This window comes from Pinus tabuliformis, chromosome Q, assembly GCF_031772625.1.
Source record: "Pinus tabuliformis cultivar Carrire ecotype Pingquan chromosome Q, CPIR1, whole genome shotgun sequence".
NCBI lineage: Eukaryota > Viridiplantae > Streptophyta > Pinopsida > Pinales > Pinaceae > Pinus > Pinus tabuliformis.
The window spans coordinates 799,071,267-799,092,937 of NC_142296.1; the positions used below are offsets into that span (position 1 = coordinate 799,071,267).

The 21,671-nt window shown below is 41.6% G+C and overlaps 1 protein-coding gene across 1 annotated transcript in view; it reads left to right on the forward strand.

Annotated features, from left to right (window-relative positions):
• LOC149221889 (fatty acid amide hydrolase-like) overlaps window positions 1-21,671 on the forward strand; it is a 290,500-nt gene that overhangs the window by 74,035 nt on the left and 194,794 nt on the right. The window contains exons 3-8 of the mRNA XM_089385269.1: window positions 2,023-2,083; window positions 2,357-2,544; window positions 2,776-2,905; window positions 13,757-13,834; window positions 13,951-14,098; window positions 14,339-14,451. Coding sequence (XP_089241395.1) covers window positions 2,023-2,083; window positions 2,357-2,544; window positions 2,776-2,905; window positions 13,757-13,834; window positions 13,951-14,098; window positions 14,339-14,451 — 718 coding nt within the window. The remainder of the gene's footprint in view (window positions 1-2,022; window positions 2,084-2,356; window positions 2,545-2,775; window positions 2,906-13,756; window positions 13,835-13,950; window positions 14,099-14,338; window positions 14,452-21,671) is intronic.

Below are 21,671 nucleotides of genomic sequence, written 5' to 3' on the forward strand. Positions count from 1 at the left end.
AAGGTGACAATACATAGCCTTCCTAAGTTCCCTTAGGTTGCATTTTGTGGTTGGGACTTTGTACACATTGAATGCAATTTCGAGAGGGAATAGAGAGTCATCATGTGCTTGTGGCTGTATGGTGAGGGTGGAGTCATATGTGAGTTTTTAGAGTATGTTTCAACTATAGTGGTCGATGATGAAAATTTAGAACTGGCCTTTGGAATATGGTCTTCACTGAGATGTTTACAAGACAGCTGTATAGCTTTACATACTGGTGCAATAGCATCCAATGCATAACACAGTAGCTGGCAATCACATACTCTTGGTTGACTGAGTAGGTTTGCATGGATACTAACTATCTCAAGACAATTGTTCCTTTTTTCTGCTTGTGTTTCAGGTGTGGAAGCTAGGAGTCCTGACAAATAGGATAGTATATAGTTTAACCCCAAATATTACAGAATAAATCTGTAATTACATTAATGTAGAAGGTTTGAAAAGAAATATAGAAAGGATGGTTACTTTTTGGTATGTGAAACTCTCTGTGTTGTTTTTCGTTGATTTTTTTGAGGCCTTTTTGGGGTGTTGGATCTTGGTTAGATATATTTAGGGCAGAATTATTTTTTACTCATGGATATATTGCATGAATATTTCTTTGTAGCTACACATTGCACAATGTTTGTCATGTGTGATGACTGGTTTTTAAGGATTTAGGCAAGAAAAATGAAGTATAACTTTTCTTTGGCTAGGGTAGGGTATCGTGTTATTTATACACACAAAACACTGACATTTGGATATGGATGGTTGCTGTCATGCATCAACTATGGTTGGTTTTCAGGGGTTTTGATTTAAGTATGTTAGAATGTGGATTATGACATGGTATGATCTATGTTATAGTTTTCAGGGGTGATGACCTAAAAATGTTAGCTTGGATATAGTTTTCATGCAACGACTAGAGATGTAACTATAGTTTTGGAATGTTAAGTACAGGACTGATTTCTGGCACATCCCGATTTGGATGAAACAGAATACATGAAACTAACAGAAAGGCTAACTTTTATAGTGAAAGGCCTACTAACAGAAAGCCTAACGAATATGTAATTAGTAATTACATTAATGTAGAGGGTTTGAAAAGAGAGACAGAAAGAATGGTAATGTTTTGGTATGTGAAATTCTCTTTGTTGTTTTTAATTAGTTCTCCTAGGTTTTTTGGGGGTGTTGGATCTTGGTTAGATACATTCAAGGCAGAATTATTTTGTTTTTAACCATGGATGTGTTACATGAATATTCCTTTGACTTTGCAACTACACATTGCACAATGCTTATGTCATGCATGTATGGTTTAGATGCTTAAAAGTTAATACTTTTCTGCTTCAAGGCTGAATGCTTCTACAATATATTGCTGTCTGGTTACTAAAGCTTTAGGAAAGAAAAATGAAGTATAAGCTTAACTCTGGCCATGGTAGAGTATCATGCTATTTATTCGCATGAAACACTAACACTGGAATATGGATGATCACATTTATGCATCAAGTATGGTTGGTTTTCAGAGGCTATGACCTAATAATGCTATCTTAAAGATTATGATATGGTGTGATTTATGTTATAATTTTCAAGAGTCATTACCTAAGAATGTTGACATGATTATAGTTTTCATGCAATAACTAGAGATTTAACTATAGTTTTAGAATGCTAAATACAGGACTGTTTGCTGTCACATTTCAATTTGGATGAAACAGGGTACATGTAACCAACAGAAAGGATAACTTGTACAGTGACCTTGACTGCAGAATTATTGAAGTATGCTTGCTAATTGTATATACTAATGTCTGACACGCTTACATACATATACCAGACATCTATTGCTGTGATATGCTAATCGTTTGTATATGCTAGGGTGTACAAAAACACTTGTATTATGGATTAGGAGCACATTTAACTTGCTCAAAATAGGAATGGGTGTTAAATGCAGCTATAATTGCTGAACCATGCTACTTGTATATGATCCTCTAATGACTTGGATCTTTTCTTCATTTATTGCAGTTATTTACATATGGACATTATATGGAACCTCCTATGTATTTTCCGAAGTATCCTGATGAAGGTATTATTCTGCTGCCGGCCCCCCCCAGTTTGAAAGGAACTTTAACATGTTAATATATCCTGTTGAACTTATCTTGCTTATAAGCACATATTATTGGTTAATTAGACTGTGTCAATGTCCTTGAGTTACAAGTTTGAGCTTACATTCTTTTTTGAAAGTTAGAGCGAATAATATTGAATTTATGCAACACAAAATGAATGACATTTTAAAAAAATTTCATGGTCATTATCAATGTGTGGAATAAATGCCATCTGATTGGATTGCATTGTTTAGAGATTGAAGAACGAGAAGCAACATTCATTGATCTTATTACTTCTCCACCTGAACGGGTTAATCAGGCTCTAAGTTGCCTTCCTGAACGTTCTTTAAATGACTTAACGACAAATGTGCCATTTTTCCACCGCTGGACGATTCGTGATTTTTCAAGAGCCTATGCATCAGGGAATATTACACCAACAATGGTACTCACATGGTGACCCAGTCACACTTGTTGGCATGTCATATGTCATATGTAATATGGGCTATTAAATTGCACTTTTATTATTTTCCCCTACAGAGTTACAATACAACTTTCTGTCACTCATTCTCATTGTACGATGCATATAATTAGCAATTCTCATCATTTATACAATATGGCATATCGATAATGAGTGCAATGTTTAAATCTATTTGTTTTACTGTTTTCTTTGTAGGTGGCAGAGCGCTTTTTATCTGCAGTTGAAGAATCCTCTAAGTCCTATACAGGCATGTCCATTTTCATAAATTATGATTCTTCAGACATTTTGAAACAAGCTGCAGAGTCAACATCTCGCTATACAAGAGGTATTTTCACTATTCCTTGTTTTGCAGCTTTGAGCTTCAGAGGGAGATGAACTTGTAAATCTTATATTTTAGCATATAGAATGGTTTTGTTTTATAGATGTAACATCACAAAGCTAAGCTATGGAGATTTACCAGGTTTCCTTGCCCTTATTACGTGAATGGTTGGCCCATCTGCAATGTTAGACCATATAGAATTTTCTTCAGACTGGTTTTTTTCTATATCCTTTTCGTTCTGCTGTCAAATACTCACACTCCTCTTTGAGATTACTTCTAATCCTGGAAAGTTTACTTCAAATACTTTTTGATTTGTGCTTATTCTTGAGAATATATCTTCATCGTGATTGATCTCTTGCCTTAAGGCTTTTGCCTTTATTTTCCTCTCATATTATTAGAACTTGAGGGACATTTATTTTTCAATGAAAGGAGAGACATATGTATGCGTGCACACACATTCTATTAATAAATAAAACAAAATCATTTATGTATAGTCGCATCCAAATTTATAGAAAATGTTTGACACCAATGTAATGTTCCTAATAGGAAATTTTAGTGATATTAGGCACATTCAAGCAAAATATAAGAGCAAACAGAAATTTCAAACAGCCATTAGACGTCCACAAATGATTAGACCAAAAATGCTCCAAAACCACCCATTTTATTAATTCTTTGGAAGAGTACAATGCAAGGATAAGTGCACCTAGGCTTGCCAAAGCAAGCGAGACAATCCCCGGTGATAGCGTGCTGCCCGGAAACAAGGAAATCGACCCCTCCTGAAAGGTACTGTGCTGGCCCTGAAAATTATGCACTACTGGCTGAGTAGAACCCTTGTTTGTCCCTCCAAAACTGCCCAAAAAATTCTGCCAAATTAAGCTCGAAGTCCTCTCCACAAACCCAGAAAAACCCATAAATGGTTTGCCCTAGTTTTGAAGCTCCAAAATTACCTCCAAATTCTTAGCACTTCTCCACTGCTAGGAAATTTCGGCCTGTAATAAATTCTGTCTCTGCGGTCCTCCAAATTAGTGGAAAATCTTCCCCAAGCACCTTTCTAGCCTCCACAAAACACTCCAGCTCCAAATCCCTTCAACCAAATCCACCCACAACAGCTCCACCCAAAAACTATGCAAGCCTGTGATAACACTGTGACAACACTGTGTAGGCCCTGCAAGAGAAATACAGACTGCTAAGGAGAGGATCCCTCTTCTTCGTAATTCCCTTCTCTCCACCTGCAAATTGGCTAAGGAATGCCCAACAATGTTTATGGCCTCTAATTTCCGGCACCAACTCTCCAAGGGACTGCTTGGCTCCTGGTTCCGCGTCCAAGCTGAGCAAGAGAAATTCATGGCCTCTGTTCTACACCTCTCCCAGCCTCCACAAGACAATGATGATGACTTCCTAGGGTGGCACTCGAAGTCCACCGAAGAAAGGGTGAATTTCCTCCTTGGGAAACTCTAGTGCTCAACAACACTTTGTAACTCAGCTAAACAACTTGAGCAACAATGGAATTGTCAAATGATCAAAAGCCCCAAATGCTGCTATCTTCCTCCTATTTATAATTGTTGCTCTCTCACTTCATGTGGGTCCCTCCACCAAGTAAATCGAACTCCCTCCTAGGCCATTCGAACTTCTCTTCCAAGGGGTGCGTATTTCATGAGGGAGTGGCCCCCACATTCCACTAAGAAAATAATTCGACCCCCTTTGTCCTAAGTATTTTTCCAAAATTGCCTTGGTCCCTCAAAATTGACAAAATTGCAAAAATTGTAGTTCTCCTTAGCAAAATATTTTAGGAAGGGACATTACAGTCCTCCCTTCGCAAATGTTGCTTGTCCTCAAGCAGTTGCAAAGATGGATGCTATAAAATATGCTCGCTCTAGCAAGTGGCATCCTCAGCTGATAAATCCTTCCACTTGACTAAGTGCTCCCAGATGACCCGGTTTCTCAACCTCCTCTCCCATGTCTCCAATATGGTCTCCGGTGTCAATACTAAGTGCCCCTCATCATTTAGAGGAGGAAGTTCAGTAGCTGCTATAACTTGCTGTCCCAATACCTTTTTCAGGCACGAATGTCACGCCCCTTCTCAAACACATTAGTAACAGGGTGTTGCTAGTGCTACACAATTTTGCACATTTTTGACTAAGGAAGAGAGCCCTACACTTTTGACTTAGGGACTTAGGGGCCAAATCGACTTTATTTAGCTGCTAGTGGAATGTGGGGGCCACCCACACAGGAGTTTGAATTAGCCATTCGATATGCTTGGAGGGAAAATTGAATGGGTGGATGGAGGGGCCCACATGAGGCTAAGGGGGGCCAAGGAGTTATAAAGAGAGATCAACTCTCATTTTGTTTTCATCTTGAACATTTGCAAACAAACACTCTTTTGTACGCTCTGCTGCTTAGCGAGTCTACTGGTTGTTTAGCCACGAATCTCTCACGTGGGAGATTCAACCTCTTCTTCGGGGGACCATCTGTGCCCGCCCTAGGGAGGCTATTCCACAGGAGTTTCAGGGTGTCAGCATAGTCACACACTTAAACCAACAACGGAGAGAGGGAACTGCGTATTTCCTGGGCATCCAGAAACATACAGGAGAAGTTGAAGGCCAGCAAGGAGGTTCATTGCTTGCTGGGAGTTCCGGGAGCTGAGGAAGCTGTTCGTTGAGGACATTTTCGTTGGGGTTTGCAGCCAGCTAGGCCAGTGCATCAATTATACGAATTTTTGTGCATAGGGATTGTGCAGAGGCCTGTAGCAGCAATTTCATGAAGCTTGGGAGAGTAGTTAACCTTGGCCAAGAGCCATCCGGGAGAAAGGAGTTGGATAGCACAGGTGAAACCAACATTTCAGAGGTGTTTGCAGAGAGATTTGCTGGCTGTTTCTAGCAAGTCGAATTTGGTAGCAGAAGCTGGGGAGAGGCTCCAAGGAGGCTGAAAATCCAAAGTCAAAACCAATGAAATTCCCTTTTGGTTTTTTTTGGGTTTTGTACGAGGAGTCCGCGGCTAAAAAGATATAAGTTTCTGGGTAGTTTTTGGGCACATTCTAGCAGGTCAAAGTTCAGCTGGGCAGTGGTTTACTGGGGTAGCGCAGTGCAGAGTGGTGCAGCAGCTAGGTAGCCTTCAGCTCAGCTATTTTCCCACCTGGGGTTGGTCTTGCTTATTCATTAGGACAAGCCTAGGTGCACCATTCCATTTCATAGTGTATCTAGCCCTTTGATTTTAATAATATGGCTCAGCAGTTCCTGATTGATAGCGTTTTCATGGATGTCTAATGTGTGTTTTTATTTTTGTATGCTGCTGCACTATTTATTTGCTTAATATCACTCACATTCCTACTTAGGAACATTAGAATGAAACATGAAATACGTTGTGTATCCGACTCTCTGAGGGTAGCTCCGGCTCGTTGGCTACCTCCCAACTCTCCTGGTTACCCTGTAAGGCCCATAAAAGCATGGCTTGAGTTTCTTTGCCCCTTTTTGCTTTAGTGAAGACTGTTGGTAAGGCTGTAAGCGTAGGTAGACCATGTCCCCACCTGAAACTGCCTCTCCACCCTGCGCTTGTCAGCGTACATCTTTTGTTGGTTCTAAGCTACCTACAAGTTGTCCTTGAGAGCTCGGAGGATCTCTTGGCTCTCTTGAACCCAATCCTTTGCCCCTGGGGCCCTGCAATCTACAAAGATCATGTCAGAAAAAGAAAGTGCATCATATCGATAGAGTGATCGAAAAGGGGACATACCGATCGACATGTGATAGGTGGTGTTGTAGTAGAACTCTCCCAGATGAAGCCACCTCACCCATGCTCTTTGCTGCCCAATCACATAGTTGCGTAGGTACCCTTCTAGCCACTTGTTCACGATCTTGGTCTGCCCATCGGTTTGTGGGTGATAGCTGGTGCTGGGTGTAAGCTCGGTCCCCACCAACCAGAACAACTCCTGCCAGAAAGCCCCCATGAATTTACTGTCCCTGTCACTGACTATGGTCTTGGGGAGACCATGTAGCCGGAATACCTCCCTAAAGAACAACTCAGCCACCTGAGAAGTTGAAGATCTCAATGGAATGGCAAAGAAATGAGCAAACTTGGTCAACCGATCGACCACTACGTAGATACAATCCCGCCCCTACATAGTCGGAAGTCCCGTGATGAAGTCCATGGACACACTCTCCCACTTCCTCTCCAAAATGGGGAGCAACTGAAGTAATTTGCTGAGTGTGATAACTTCACCTTGTTCTTCTAATAGACCACGTATTCCTGTACGTGTCTCAATACATCTCCCTCGAGTCCCCTCCATGAAAAACGCTCCCTAATGACATGGTATGTCTTGAGGAACCTTGGGTGTCCTGCTAGAGGGGAGTCATGTGTTTCCTGCATAATCTTCTCCTTGAGATGAGATCCGGACACCAAGTATATCTGGTCCTTATAATATATCACATCATCCATCACCCTGAACCCGTCATCCCCATGTGTTCCATCCAGTATCTCACAAGCCTGTCTATCCTTGGAATACTCGACCAAAAGTTGATCCTTCCAATCATGAGTGACATCCATCAAAGATAGTGTCGCGGGCCTCCGAGAGAGTGCATCTACCACTACATTCTGCTTTCCCTTGACGTACTCAATCTCAAAGTCATAGGCCTGGATTTTACTCACCCACTTATGTTGCCTCTCCTGCAATGTTTGCTGCTCTAGGAAAAATCGAAGACTGTTGTGGTCAATCTTCACCTTGAATCGGTTGCCCACCAAATACTTCCTGAACTTAGCCAGTGCATGCATCATGACCAACATCTCTTTGTCATAAATAGAATACACCCGCTCATGGGGCAGCAGTTTCCTACTCTCAAATGCGATAGGATGGCCCCCCTGCGTCAACACAACCCTCATCAGAGGCATCACACTCCAACACAAATGACCGTGTGAAATCCGGCAAAGCCAAAACAGGACAGCTGCTCATGACCTTCTTGAGGTGCTCAAAGGCCTCCTGTGCCCCTTGCGCCCCCTGCATCCACTCAAAAACCCCCTTCTTAGTCAAATCCGTGAGGGGTGCTACAAGCTGTGAGAATCGTCTCACGAACCTCCTGTAATCTGTGAAAATGCCCAGGAACCCTCTCAACTCAATCACATTCTTGGGTGTTGGTCAATCCAAAATGGCCCTAATCTTCTCCTGGTGTACCTTCACTCCATCCTCCCCTATCACGTGCCCAAGGTACAATATATCTGTCAGTCCAAACTCACGTTTGGACATCTTCGCATACGACTTATGTTCCTCAAGTATGTGAAGTACTACCTCCAAGTGTTGGAGGTGCTCCTCCCAAGTCCGACTATAGATGACAATGTCAACAAAGAAGACAAGGACAAAGCGCCACAACTGCCCTCGAAACATGTGGTTCATACAAGACTAAAATGTGGTCGGAGCGTTGGTTAGCCCGAAGGGCATCACCAAGAACTCAAAGTGTCCATAGTGGTAGCAAAAGGCAGTCTTGGGGATGTCCTGCTCCCTCACCCAGATCTGGTGATACCCCGAGTGCAAATCTATCTTAGAGAAGTATCTCGCTCCTCTAAGCTCATTGATGTGCAGAATGGGGTATTGATTCTTCAATGTCTTCTTGTTGAGGGCCCTGTAGTCAATGCACCTACGGAGAGTCCCATCCTTCTTCTTCACCAACACCATGGAAGAAGCAAAGGGACTCGATCTAGGCCTGATGTGCCCCAATCTTAGCAACTCTTGTATTTCCCTCTCGATCTCATCCCGATAGGCTTTGGGATGCCTATATGGAGTAGTGATGACCGCATGCACTCCCTCCTCCAACTCAATAGTATGCTTGAATCCTCGGTCTGGTGGTCTGCCAGGAGGAATCTTGCCCAAGACCCCTTGGTGCCTCTCCAACAAGGCTAGTATGTTTGGATGCATAGGTCGTGTTGGAGCCCCTGTCTCTGAAATCCTAAGCTCCATCGCCCACTCTATGTCTCCATGTCATAAATCTGCCTCCATCCTATGAGTGGAAATTGTCTAGGGTGGGCCTGTAAACTCCATATCTAGCTTTTGCAAATTAGTGGTGACCCTCCCCAATGAGTATAGCCACTGGACACCCATCACAACGTTGGTGTCCAGAACATAAACTATAAAGAAATGATTAGTGACGGAGTAGTTCCCCATCGTCAGAGTCAAGCTGGGAACATAATTCGTGCACTGCATCGTTCATTCTCCTGGCACCAACACCGAGAACCCCTCAAATATCTCTGTGTGAATGCCCGTCGCTCCACCATCCAGACATCGATAAAATTGTGGGTGGCCTCGCTATCTACTAGAATTGACACTCGTTGCCCTTGTACAATCCCTGTGATCCGGAGTGTCAAGTACTTTGGGACTCCTCGAAGTGAAGCAAGGACTCCCCTGATGGAGCAAATGACCCTCCTATATGTGGTGGTGGTGGTGGTGCTCCCCCTGATGATGGTGCCCCTTCATCTCCCTGATCTGTGCCTAGCTCACTCTCCTCATCCGACTCACTGTCTGAATACACCTCAATATAGTGGGCCTTGCACTTGCTGCATTTGTGCCCCGGTGCCCAAGGCTCTTGGCATGTGAAGCATAACTTCCTCCTCTTGAGGTCCCTCCTAGTCTCCTCGTCTAACTGACCACGTCCTCCATCCCTCTGAGGTGGTCTAGCATCCTGGTTCTCCTGCGGAGAAGTAGGTCTAGTGGGGACTAAGGCCTGGGACTTGGACACTCCGTCAATCATATCCCGGGTCCTAGAGATAGAGTCCATCAATGATGTGGGCTTGTAGGCCCTCACCCAACCACGCAATGGCTCAACAATCCCTCCACAAACAGCATGATCAACCGTGCCTCCAAAATGTTAGTCACCATCATGGCCAACCTCTGAAACTCTGAAATATAGGCCTCTGTGCTGCTAGTCTTCCTTAGATAGGCTAGCTCCTTGAAGCATAGCTCTGGGTCCTTCCTCTAAAATCTCTTAATTAGCCTCCGAGTGAACTTTGTGTAAGAAGTGATGTGGATATGCCCCAACATAATCAACCCATGGTACCACCACTCCTAGGCATCACCCTTCAAGTGTAGAGTAGCAAACCGGATAGCATTTGTCTCACGCATGGGATTCAGGTGAAAGTATGTGTCTAACTTCTGAACCCATGCCTTGGCTGAACTCTTAGCCGACCCATCAAAGTTGGGGAGTGTAACTTTCCTTGCTATCTTCTGTACCTCCTGGCTAGATTTCCCCCCTCTATAATGTGTCCTGGCTCCAGTGGTATGTCTCTTCTTGAGGTGTATGTATTACCCAAAGGACATCACCCTCTTAATCCTAGCATCCAACCCCTCATACTCATCAATGCCCGATGCAATTGAGTGGACTAAGTTCGCAACTGGGTTTGGCTCTCTCTCGGGCTCTGGCTCATCCACGAAATGAGGCATGGTGGGACGACTTGCCTTTCCACGCAGAGGGGTGTGTGGGGGCTTATAGGTACAATTGCCTCCTTCGGATCTAGAACCCCCATCACCTTGGTGCTCTCCCTCTGGTCTCCCATTCACCCACAAGCCTATCACCTGCTGCATCATGTCCATCATGAGTTGCCCTTGCCTCAACATCTGCTGGTTGGTCCTCAACAACTCCTCTAAAATCTGGTTTTGGCCCCCTTGTTTGGGTTGCTCGTTGTCCCCTTGATTGTCCATGTGGCCCCTAAAATTTTCCACCTTCGTATCGGAAAATGGGTTTGATTCTCCCTCTCTACCTTGGCCCTTGCCTCTACCTCTTCCTCTGCCTCTATGTCGATACATGCTCTCGTAAACAACTCTGTCATCACTTGCTCTCAAGCTCACAGCTGGCCAGGAACATGCTCTGATACCACTGTAATGTTCCCAATAGGATATTTTACAGTGATATTAAGCAAATTCAAGCAAAATACAAGAGAAAATAGAAATTTCAAATAACCATTAAACATCCCCAAATGATTATGCCAGAAATGCTCCAAAACCAACCATTTTATTAATTCTTTGGAAGAGTACAATGCAAGAACAAGTGCACCTAGGCTTGCCAAAGCAAGTGAGACAATCCCCGGTGATAGAGTGTTGCCCGGAAACAAGGAAATCGACCCCTCCTGAAATGTACAACATTGCCTAGCTAAGTGGAACCCCTGTTTGTGCTTCCAAAACTCCCTGGAAAATTCTGCCAAATTACTCCCAGAGTCCTCTCCACAAACCTAGAAAAACCGAGAAAGGGTTTGCCCTAGTTTTGACGCTCCAAAATTATCCTCAAATTCCTAGCACCCCTCCACTGTTAGGAAATTTCGGCCTGTAATAAATTCTGTCTCTGCAGTCCTCCAAATTAGTGGAAAATCTTCCCTAAGCACCTTCTAGCCTCCACAAAACACTCCAACTCCAAATCCCTTCAACCAAATCAACCCATAATAGCTCCACCCAAAAACTGCGCAGACCTGTGATAATACTACGTAGGTCATGCAAGAGAAATACGAACTGCTAAGGAAAGGATCCCTCTTCTCCTATAATTCCTTTCTCTCCACCTGCAAATTGGCCAAGGAATGCCCAATAATGTGTGTGGCCTCTAATTTCCGGCACCAACTCTCCAGGGGACTGCGTGGCTCCTGGTTCTGTGTCCAAGTTGAGCAAGGGAAATTTTGTAGCCCTTGTGCTATACCTCTGCCACCGTCCACAAGACATTGATGATGAATTCCTAGGGTGGCACAATGATGATGATGAATTCCTAGGGTGCTATATTAAATTGGACACCATAATGACTAGTTCAATGGAGCCTAAAAGAATGAGATTCAATTGCAGTTAATCGCGGTGAATGCCTTACCAAAATTAACTACACCAAATTTTGACCAAACATAGTCATTATTGATGTGTATATACTATAAACCCACTCAACTAGAACTCTACACATGAAAGGAGTGCGAAAATACTAATGTTTAACTAATTTTTATTGAACCAAGAAGCAACTTATATAGCTTTTACAAAATGAAACGACCTCAACAAACCGAGGAGAGAGACTCTTTAGATCCAACAAAATAGGATCTATGAACTAAAACAAGAAATAGCTTGAGAAAAGATTTCAACCATTCCCTTAATATCTCACCTAGCCACAAATACTAGGAAATTAGATTATTAGCCCATGAAGATCTCAACTATCCCTTGATACTAGGAAACTACAATGCTATGTAGCTCTCACACCATACTAGTTTACCTTTACAATATAAATGAAAAATACAGTAGCATAGAATGCTCAAAATATAAAATATGAATCTTATTCCCTATCATTCCTCTAAGCCTAAGAAGCACTGGCCTCCAATGCTTTCAGAGGAGAAGGAAAATGCTATTGCATTTGGCTGCGAGATATCCAATGAGCTTGATGTGGATACTAGCCTTGTTTAGCAACAAGGTATGATGTAGTAGATCCCTAACGTGGCTGGCATGTCTTTGGTCAAAAAGTTGATATGCATTAGGTGAAGGTTGAAAATCAAGAACAATATCTTTAGGATGACTAGTTAGGACCAATGTTGAAAAAGTCGGCATCGACAAAAAATCGGCGAAGGTCCTGAAAACATCTTTTCAACAACATCGGCGAAAAAATCGGCAAACTGCGACAAACATTAAAAAATGCAAAATATATTCATTTTTTTCAGATTTTTAAACATTTAAAGCAACAACAACATGAAATAAGCACATTGACACATAAATATAAAGAAAGCACTGATATATATGATGTAGTGGATGTCAAATAAAATGATACATCAAAGGCGATACTAAATCCTGTTGATCCCTGATAATTGTCCAATAAAGGACTCAAATGTGGAAAACCAATACAAAATAACATCACATATATAAATGTATCTCATCCAGTGTTGCAAACATCTCGATAACATCCCGATATTATCTCGAAATCACAATTTTTTGGCCTAGCCGATGTTTGCTGATTTTTAAAGATATTTTTATGGTATCTTAATTTTGCCGATGTTTGCCAATTTTTTACCGATATTTTCCCGATTTTCCTGATTTTTTGGTTTTTCGGACACTCGCCAATTTTATCCCGATGCCAATGTTCACAACATTGATCTCATCATCATGAGTTATATGTACAATGGAAAAAGTTAAAAACAAACAAAACTAGCAACTAGCTATTTGAGATCAGTGCCCTCTCCCCATTTTACGGGAAAATATGATGGTCTGTTTGCTAGGCCTGCCCCTAGCAGAAGAAGGCCCTGGCCCTGCACCAAAAGGATTGTTGTGGTTGTATATTGTTGACGTGCAACATACCTGAAGCAATTCTGATAAAGCATCTCTAACGACATTTTTATCTTCCTTTTTTATCTGTAGCCTTCGGTCCAAATTCATCACATACCCTAGCCCATCCATACTGTTTGGATTCTGTTTCTACCTCAGGGGCAGGGAGAGAGTTTTTTGATCTGTAACCATCTCAAAATTGTTGTTCTTCAAGGTTCCCATGTTTTAGCTGCATGAATAATATCTAACAATTTTTTCATCATAATTAGGAAAATTTTGCTCAATGTTGGTTACATTTCTACTTTCATGAGAAATCACTCTTACCATCTTTAATAAAGAAGCTCCAGTTTCCAAACCACTAGTAATGGTACATAGAAAGAGAGGTCCTGAGAGTTTAGGAAGAGTTAACTTAGTGGAAAAATAGACACTCTTGAAAAACTGGTCATTTTACCTACCAGATTAAAAGAAAATAAATATAGAAGAGAGGATTTATCTACTGGTTAACTTAGAAAACATAACACTTACTGAAATCTGCTTCGTATGTAAGGCTTGATATGTAAAACAGGTTTGAAGCTCTTCAGAAGTCTGATTTGGCCAATTGTAACTAAATATGCCAGGTAAATCACTTTCGATTCTTGATGGCGTTCCAATCGCTGTTAAGGATGAGATTGATTGTTTACCCTACCCTACTACAGGTATTTCCATTTTGTCATTCTGATCATTGAAGTTGCTTATTCCAAAATATCTGCTTTCGTTATAACTCCTTTATGTCTTTAGGATGATTATCTGAAAGTTAAGTCTCTCATTTTAGGGGGCACAACATGGTTACATAAAGTACGGAAAGCTACAGACGATGCCACTTGTGTCAAGCATTTACGAGCATGTGGATCAATACTTGTTGGAAAAACAAACATGCATGAGCTTGGAATGGGGACCAGCGGGATCAATCCTCATTACGGGTGCTTTATTTGAACTCTGTTTTTTATAGAGAGTAATGGGCATGTATAGTGTACCTCTATCTTATATTTTTGTTTATTATGATTCAGTTTGTAAGTAGATGCGTTATTTTCTAAAGGATCGGTATTTGAATTTCTCTAGTTCCGAAGAACATTACTATGTTCTTGGCGTAATGTGAAAGAAAAAACACGAGTAGTTGGCAAAAGATGAAAAACGTAACAGCAATTATTCAAATGTTGCAGACCAACTAGAAACCCGTACAACATTGAGAGGATTTCTGGAGGTTCATCTAGTGGATCTGCTGCAGCAGTATCTGCTGGGCTGTGTCCTGCTGCACTTGGTGTTGACGGTGGAGGTAATTAATATCCTAATGAATATACATTAACATGATTTATCAGCTATTATCACCGTTCTCTCCAAAATGGATGCTTTGATATTAATACGCTTTTCATTTTTGTTTTTGGAATGCAACGTAAACTTACAATACTTGGAAGTGCCGAGTAGATGTAAAATACTTTAAAATAGTTGCCACTGTATTTGCTCAAGTATAAAAATGCTTCACTGATATTTTTGAAACCTTTCTAGTTTAATAAAGTTAGCCATTAATGGCCTTTTGACTGGCTCAACATTCACATCCTATGGCATGGCTGCAATGCTCCAAGGAATGTTGCTGTGCAGAATAAAATATAAAGGACAATGGTTTGCTTTTAGTAAGATTAGTCAGATATTTTCCATGTATTCGAGTTTTCTCAGAAGGGAGGTGTTACATAACAACTTTCAGTATGTACTATAAATGGAACACTGAAAGTAATATTTATGTGTTTTATAGATGGAATCAGGAAAGCAGTATTTTAAAGCCACCTTGGATGTTAGTTTCCTAAATTGCGCAGCTATATTCTTAACAATTATTTTCGACATGCAGCAGTGCTTGAAGAGGTTGAAAGATATACAACCTAATATTTATAGTGCTTGAGAGGCTTTCTAGAAAATAACAAAACATGGTTGATGATATGTTACCTCTCAAACTTACACTTAAAGATATTCAAGTTCTTAAACTAAGTGCAGCACTATAGGCAATGGGCATCATTACCCACCAAAAAGTGGGTAACTCATACAAGAAATTTTTCTCTTCCTTGGACAGCCAGCCAGCCAGCAGCCCTATATGATCAGCATGTAACATGATGTGAGGATCCTCCACTTCTTGCTTTGGTCACATTTCTTTCTCCCATCTGACATTCTGTTAATTTTCCCAGTGGCAGTTTCAAATTTAATGTCTCACATAGTTATTTTACCACCAAAAATTAGTTTATCCAGTAAATGTTTTTTTTTTCGCAGTAAATAAAATATGAAAACTACAACCAGAAAATTCTCTGGCACTTTAACTTAGCAAATAACAGAAAAATATATTTCAGAAAATAACCCAGAAAAATCAAACAAGACAACAACATATTGGAATTTGGCTAACTCAGAAGGTATTTCTGAGTGGTGAAAACCCACCAAAAGGAAGTTGGTTAGGTAAGCTACCCAAATGGTTGGCATTCTGACTCAAAATTGTGGGCTTGAGACCCATGTTAATTAATTGTTTAATATAATTTGTTGTTGAGTGCTAAAATAGGGGTTTCTTGATGGACAAGGAAAACCCCCATGATCGCTCACACAAAAGTATAAATAAGAGGCCAAAGGAGAGGCCTAGACACACATTGTGAAGGATAACAGTGTGGAGTGAAAGGGCTGAGTTTTGTTCATGGAGGTAGAGACCTGCCCAAGAGAAGCCACAAGAGCAAGTAAATAAGTCCGTCCAAAATGCCAAGCTGAGGATCTGCTTAGCAAGATTGAGCCGAGTCTGGTTGGAGCAAATCTGTGACTGGTTTGGAGGTGCGAAACCTTAGCAAGGGCATCCTGTGGGTTGGAGAAGGGGGTCAAGGCCCTGTTTTGTTAGGCTAAGGCCCATTTCTGTCTTAGTAAGCTCAACTGCAGATCTTTCCTGTGGTTTCTAAGGTAGCCGCATAGATATAAAGGGCTAGCCGTAGGTGTTTTAGCCCAAGGAGTAGGGAAAAGTGCTGAACAAATCTGTTTGTAGCAAATCAAGGGTAGAACAGAGGTAGGACAGATTTAATCGTGGTTGGAAGAGGGTTGGATCAAAGGTTAATGGCTGTTGTAGTAGCAGCAGAAGTCTTAAGCCTTAGACAGAAAGGCCAAGGGCAGATCTGTGCTTAGGAAGGTTGGCTGAGGTCTGTAATAGACCATTGGAGGCTCTGTTCTGAGTTTTATAAAATAGCTGAGGGCAAGAGGACCCAACCGAGGGCACAGATAGGTTGGTTAGGGCTGCAGAGGGCCAGATTAGGTAGATCTAGAGGGTTGAGACATTATGGAGGTCGGCCAAGGTGATCTGAAGTAACCGCAACTGTTCTGAGGCTAAGCTGCAGACAGAGGAGGTCGAGAAGCCTTAACCTTGTGATAAAAAAGCCTAAGTGCCTCAGGATGATGTGTGAGTAGCGGATCTGTTGAAGGGAAGATTGCTGAGTTAGTGGGATGAAGAGATAAGCCCAAATCTGAGGAGCTAATCCTGAAGTCTGCCAAGAGGGCAACAAGATTGACAATGATCTAAAGGGAGCTGATCACTGTACGATCTTTGGAGGCAAAGGAGAACCAGGCACAACAAAGACAACAGGACTCAAAGGGCTATCTGCAAAGGGACAACAAACAACAAGTTGATTAGTTTGTCTTTGTTTTATTGGGCAGTTTGAAGATATGATGGAATAGATCTCAAACCCTAGATCAGTCAAAGGACAAATTGTGTATTTTATTTTATACTATGTATACTAGTTGTATCAGGGTTTCTGAAGGGCCATGATCTCTTGTACGGGAGCCCTAATGTTTTCTTATTGATGGACTAATGAGAAATGAGATTTGGGCCAATAATTCTTGTGTACTTTTATTGATTTCATTGTTGTTATATTTCCACCATGCAAAGTGCTTTTCTGTTGGGATTATCTAGTGTTGTGTTCCTAGCTAGGGCACATACCAGTCCTAGAGGGCATGGAAATTTCAACATGGAATCAAAGCTACTTTCAGGGGATAGCTGAATCAGAGCGTGCACAGGTGTTAGCTTACGAGGGAGTTGTGAAATTGTTGCAGGGAGCAGCGTGTTGCCTAGACATGGAGCAAAATGTTCGGTAGAGAAGGTGCTTTGGCATGGATGAGATAGCTCTGTGTGAATGGCAGGTTGATCATGAGATAGTATCTTCATTGGGTTATGGAGTTGCACATATCACAGTGGAGTCATGTGCACATAAGGTATATGACCCAGGAGGATGAGGACTCATGTAAAGTTGAGTTGTGGTGGTCTATAGTGGATTAGACCTAGTGTTGGGCCATAGCTCGAAACTATTGATTTTGGGTAGCATCTGTAATGTTCCTAAGTAGGAATATGAGTGATATTTTAAACAAATAAACAGTGCAGCAACATAAAATTAAAAACATGCATTATACATCCATAAAACTCCAATGAGCAAGAAACTCATTGATAAATAATATTTCTTTTCTTGAATAAATACAAATATCAAAAGTACATTTATGAAGACCTAACCTAGTTACACTTTCTTCACCATGGGTTAGGCCTGGAATGATGCCACGAAGGTTGATGCAGCTAAAAAGAAAAGAAAAAGCATAATTTGGCCACTCACAATAGGAAATGTACCATAAAATGCAAAAGATCGCTAGAACATACAAATTTAGCATGTGGGCAAAAGCCAAACATAATCTCTACTCCTTATCTATGGCCATCACCCTGGTTCCTATGGGCCCTAAATGAGCCCCCTCCACAATAAGGAACCCATGATTGTCCCAATCCCTGGTGGGCAATGAAATGCCCCACCTTAAAAGGGGGTACCTACTGCTATATACCACACATCATGCTCCCATTCCCTGGGGCCCTGAGCAGTTATGAAGGAAAAACAATAAAAGGAAAAAGGCATATGAAGAAAGGTGGAAAAACAAAGTTTCAGGAACTTATGTACCAGAATTTCTCTCTCTTACACTCATATACCCAAGTGTGGGCTTCCCATATTTTTGCTACCCTTGTACTATAACATGTGGCTTGGAGTTTTGCCTTTGAACCCCACTCCATCTCATCATTATATCACATGCCACCACCATTTGATGGACTACCATGGACATGTTACCCCCTTTAAAGGTTGAAACCACCTAATAGAGTCCTTGGTTAACCCTCTTATTAAGCTTGGAGACACTTGTACATGCTAAAGCCCACTATGGAAGGGCATGCCACCATGAAGTTCCCACTTGGATCCATGATTTATAAACTTGTTTGCTTAATTATTTTGATGATTTGTTCTATTGGAGGGAAATGGAATGCATTGGATCTTATGTAGGATTGCAGGTAGGTCTCCATTTGTGGTTTGGTCTCCCTATACGGGGTCCTAGCTCTCTAGAGGGCCACATTGGCACTTGTAGGGTAAGTGTTGAGAACTATGGGCCTCCACCATAGCAGAGATCACTTCCTGGATCCCTTGCACCCTTTAGAGATTGCTCATGTTCCACCTTTTGGATGAGGATGATGCACTTGGATCGCCATGCCTAACTAGCTCCACACTTGCAACACAAACTTGCCAAAGGTTCCAGGGTCTAGATGAGGATGTGTCTCACTACAGGAGACATAGGTAGGGATTATGTCATCATCCTAGCCCTTAGAGATGGTTTATATGCATTTTTGATCCACTTGGAGGCCCATGAAGATGTCATAATGCCCCACAACCACTTGGGGGAATCACAGTGACTTGCTTGGAAAAACAAGGGGCCAAACCCTTGTCCACGATGTTTGGAGTCCATTCTCTCACAATGGCACACTTTGGACTTCATTAGGCCTTCTCAATGGCCCAACGACTTATCATGTTCATTATTTTTCCCTCTTGAGAGGCCTTATCGTGTATTATTGAGCTATCTTGGTGGGCTTGTCACTAGGTCATGTCATTATTGAGCATTATTTTATTATTTGGGGCTCAATAAGACAAATTAGGCTATTTGAATCCCCTATTGAATTGCATATGCCATAAATAGATGAGAGGATGATTCATTGCATTCATCATCACTTGGATTGGATTAGTATCTCTTGAGGGATTTTCACACTTTTTTCTGGGTAAACTTTTTGGAGTATTCTTGATGCACTATGATGTCTGGATTTTCGCTATGGTATTTGGAACTTCTTTCTAATGCAAATTTGATGAATGGATATACTCTCTCTCTCATGTAAGTCGAATTTTGATGATATTCTTGTTATTTTACTGGTCTACTGCATGTTATGGCTATCATTATTCTTGTACGGGTTAAAGTAAATGTGGAATTCTTTTGGGAACCTTGAATAAGTGATTTAATGCATGTGTTGTACTTGAAGAGAGTGGGTGAATGTTCCTAGAGGCACCTAATAGGTTTTAAGCCTCAAAACTTTATCTCTTTGGCAATTTTAAAGTGTAAATCTCTAATTACCTAGTTGTTGCCCTTGAATAGGCTAGCACAGGTTAATTAGGGCTCCTTAGCTTATGAAAATTCTCAATCTATGTGCATCTTGACTCCATTAAGCCCAAGTAATAAGGCACTAATCCTCTTATCACTTTGGTGGTCAAATTCGCCCTTTTTCTTTACTTTTCCAAATTTTAGGCCTAACCCTAGAGGGTCACCTAGGGCATCAAGCGAAATCTTTTCTAGCCATCCAAAACCCTTGAAAATTGGTCCACAACTATACTGGAGTCTTCTCAAGGAGCCCTCCAAATTTGAGGTCAATTTGATGGTGGGATCCCGAGATATTGCAAGCCCTAGCTCAGGGACCGTTCTCCTCCCTAGGTCACTTTGGGTTAGTGTCCTCATTAGGATCATTGCATTTGGATTTCAAAAGAAAATTAGCCTTTGATCCTATTCTCCTCCCTAACCAGGTCAAGCCCCTCCATTATTGGTCAACTCCACACCCTTGACCTAGTTTGGGTCCACTTGGGTTCTTTGTGGTCCCGCAACTTCATAACTCAAATTCCACAAAGATTACATAGAATCCATTCCTCTATAAGGATCCTTAAGTCTAGGAAGCCCCTTGTCAAGGCATATTCCCCAAACCTAGGCTCAAGTATCCCCTTAGCCCTTCCTGGAGAGCCCATCACCTTGCTTCTTAAGCAAGTTATATAACTAAGCCTCTCTTGTGAATAGGCCTTAGGAATCACTCTATATCTTATCATTCGTCCATCCATCCTTGTGATTCCTCTCATACCAGGACTCCTTCCATCGATGAAAGTCCGTAAAGAGTAGGGAGCCTTAGCTGAGGTGATAGTGAGCTATTGCTCCATTGTTGCCCTTGACCTAGTAGTTGCTCTATAGGATCCCCTCCTAGGACCCCTCCTAGTTTGAGTGGTAACACGAACCAAAGAGGGTACATTGGACAACAACGAGACACATTTTGAGGTATGTGTGTGGCACAATTAAGTATGGGTTGAGATATAACCGAGGGGATGACATCAGACTATGTGGATTCACAGATGTAGATGGGCAGGCAGCTCAATAGACAAGAAAAGTAACTTTGGGTCATGCTTCAGCGTTGGATTAGGGATGGTTTCTTGGTGTAGCAACAAGCATAAGTCAGTAGCATTGAGCTCTACAGAAGTAGAGTACATGGCAGCAAGCACAAGTACGTGTGAAGATATATGGCTTTGGAAGTTGTTGGTAAGCTTGTTCAGGCAGAGGATGGAGGCGACCAGTGTCTATTGTGATAATCAAAGTTGCATCAATCTCTTTGAGAATCCAGTGTTTCATGACAGATCGAAACGTATAGATACTTGATGTCATTTCATCCGAGATTGTGTGCAACATGGAGCGGTCCAACTACAGTATGTTCTGACAGATGAGTAGGTTGTAGATATACTTATGAAAGATCTAGGGAGAGCTAAGTTTGTTTATTTTAGAGAACAGATGGGTATGGTGAAGAACCCGTTTCAGTAGCAGGGACAAAACATTTTGGATGCTTCTCAGTTGCATTAGTTGTAGTTGTAGTAGCAATAGATGAGAGAGAGTTACAATGCAGATGCAAAGTTGGCAGTAGTACAACAGTGTTAGCAGGAACACAAATGCAGCATCAGAGTTGCGCAGTGGCAGGTAGTCATAGTAGCCAGACATTAGCAGTGTGACAGAGGGTTGTACAAAGACAGAGTGATGTGGCAAAATGTGCAGCACTAGAAAGAACACCTTCCTCCCTAAGAGGGAGTGTTAGTTTTTGTAGGATCAGAGGTGTTCTAGTCTCGAAACTTTGTGGAGAGGCTAAAACACATGACCTCTCCATAACCCAAAAATCAAAGTGTCTCAATTAGATTATTAGCCTATTTTTAATTATTACCTAAGTCTAAGCTTAGGAAAAGGAGTTAATTAATCAGTATTAATTGAGAAAGGTGAGAATCATCTAGAAATTCACATGGATCGATCCAGATATGATGTCAACCATCGATTATGTTTTAATCTTGGTCGTTGGAGTCTCATCTGGAGATTATAAGAGGAGTTCAATGGCTAGATGGAGAACACACCAGT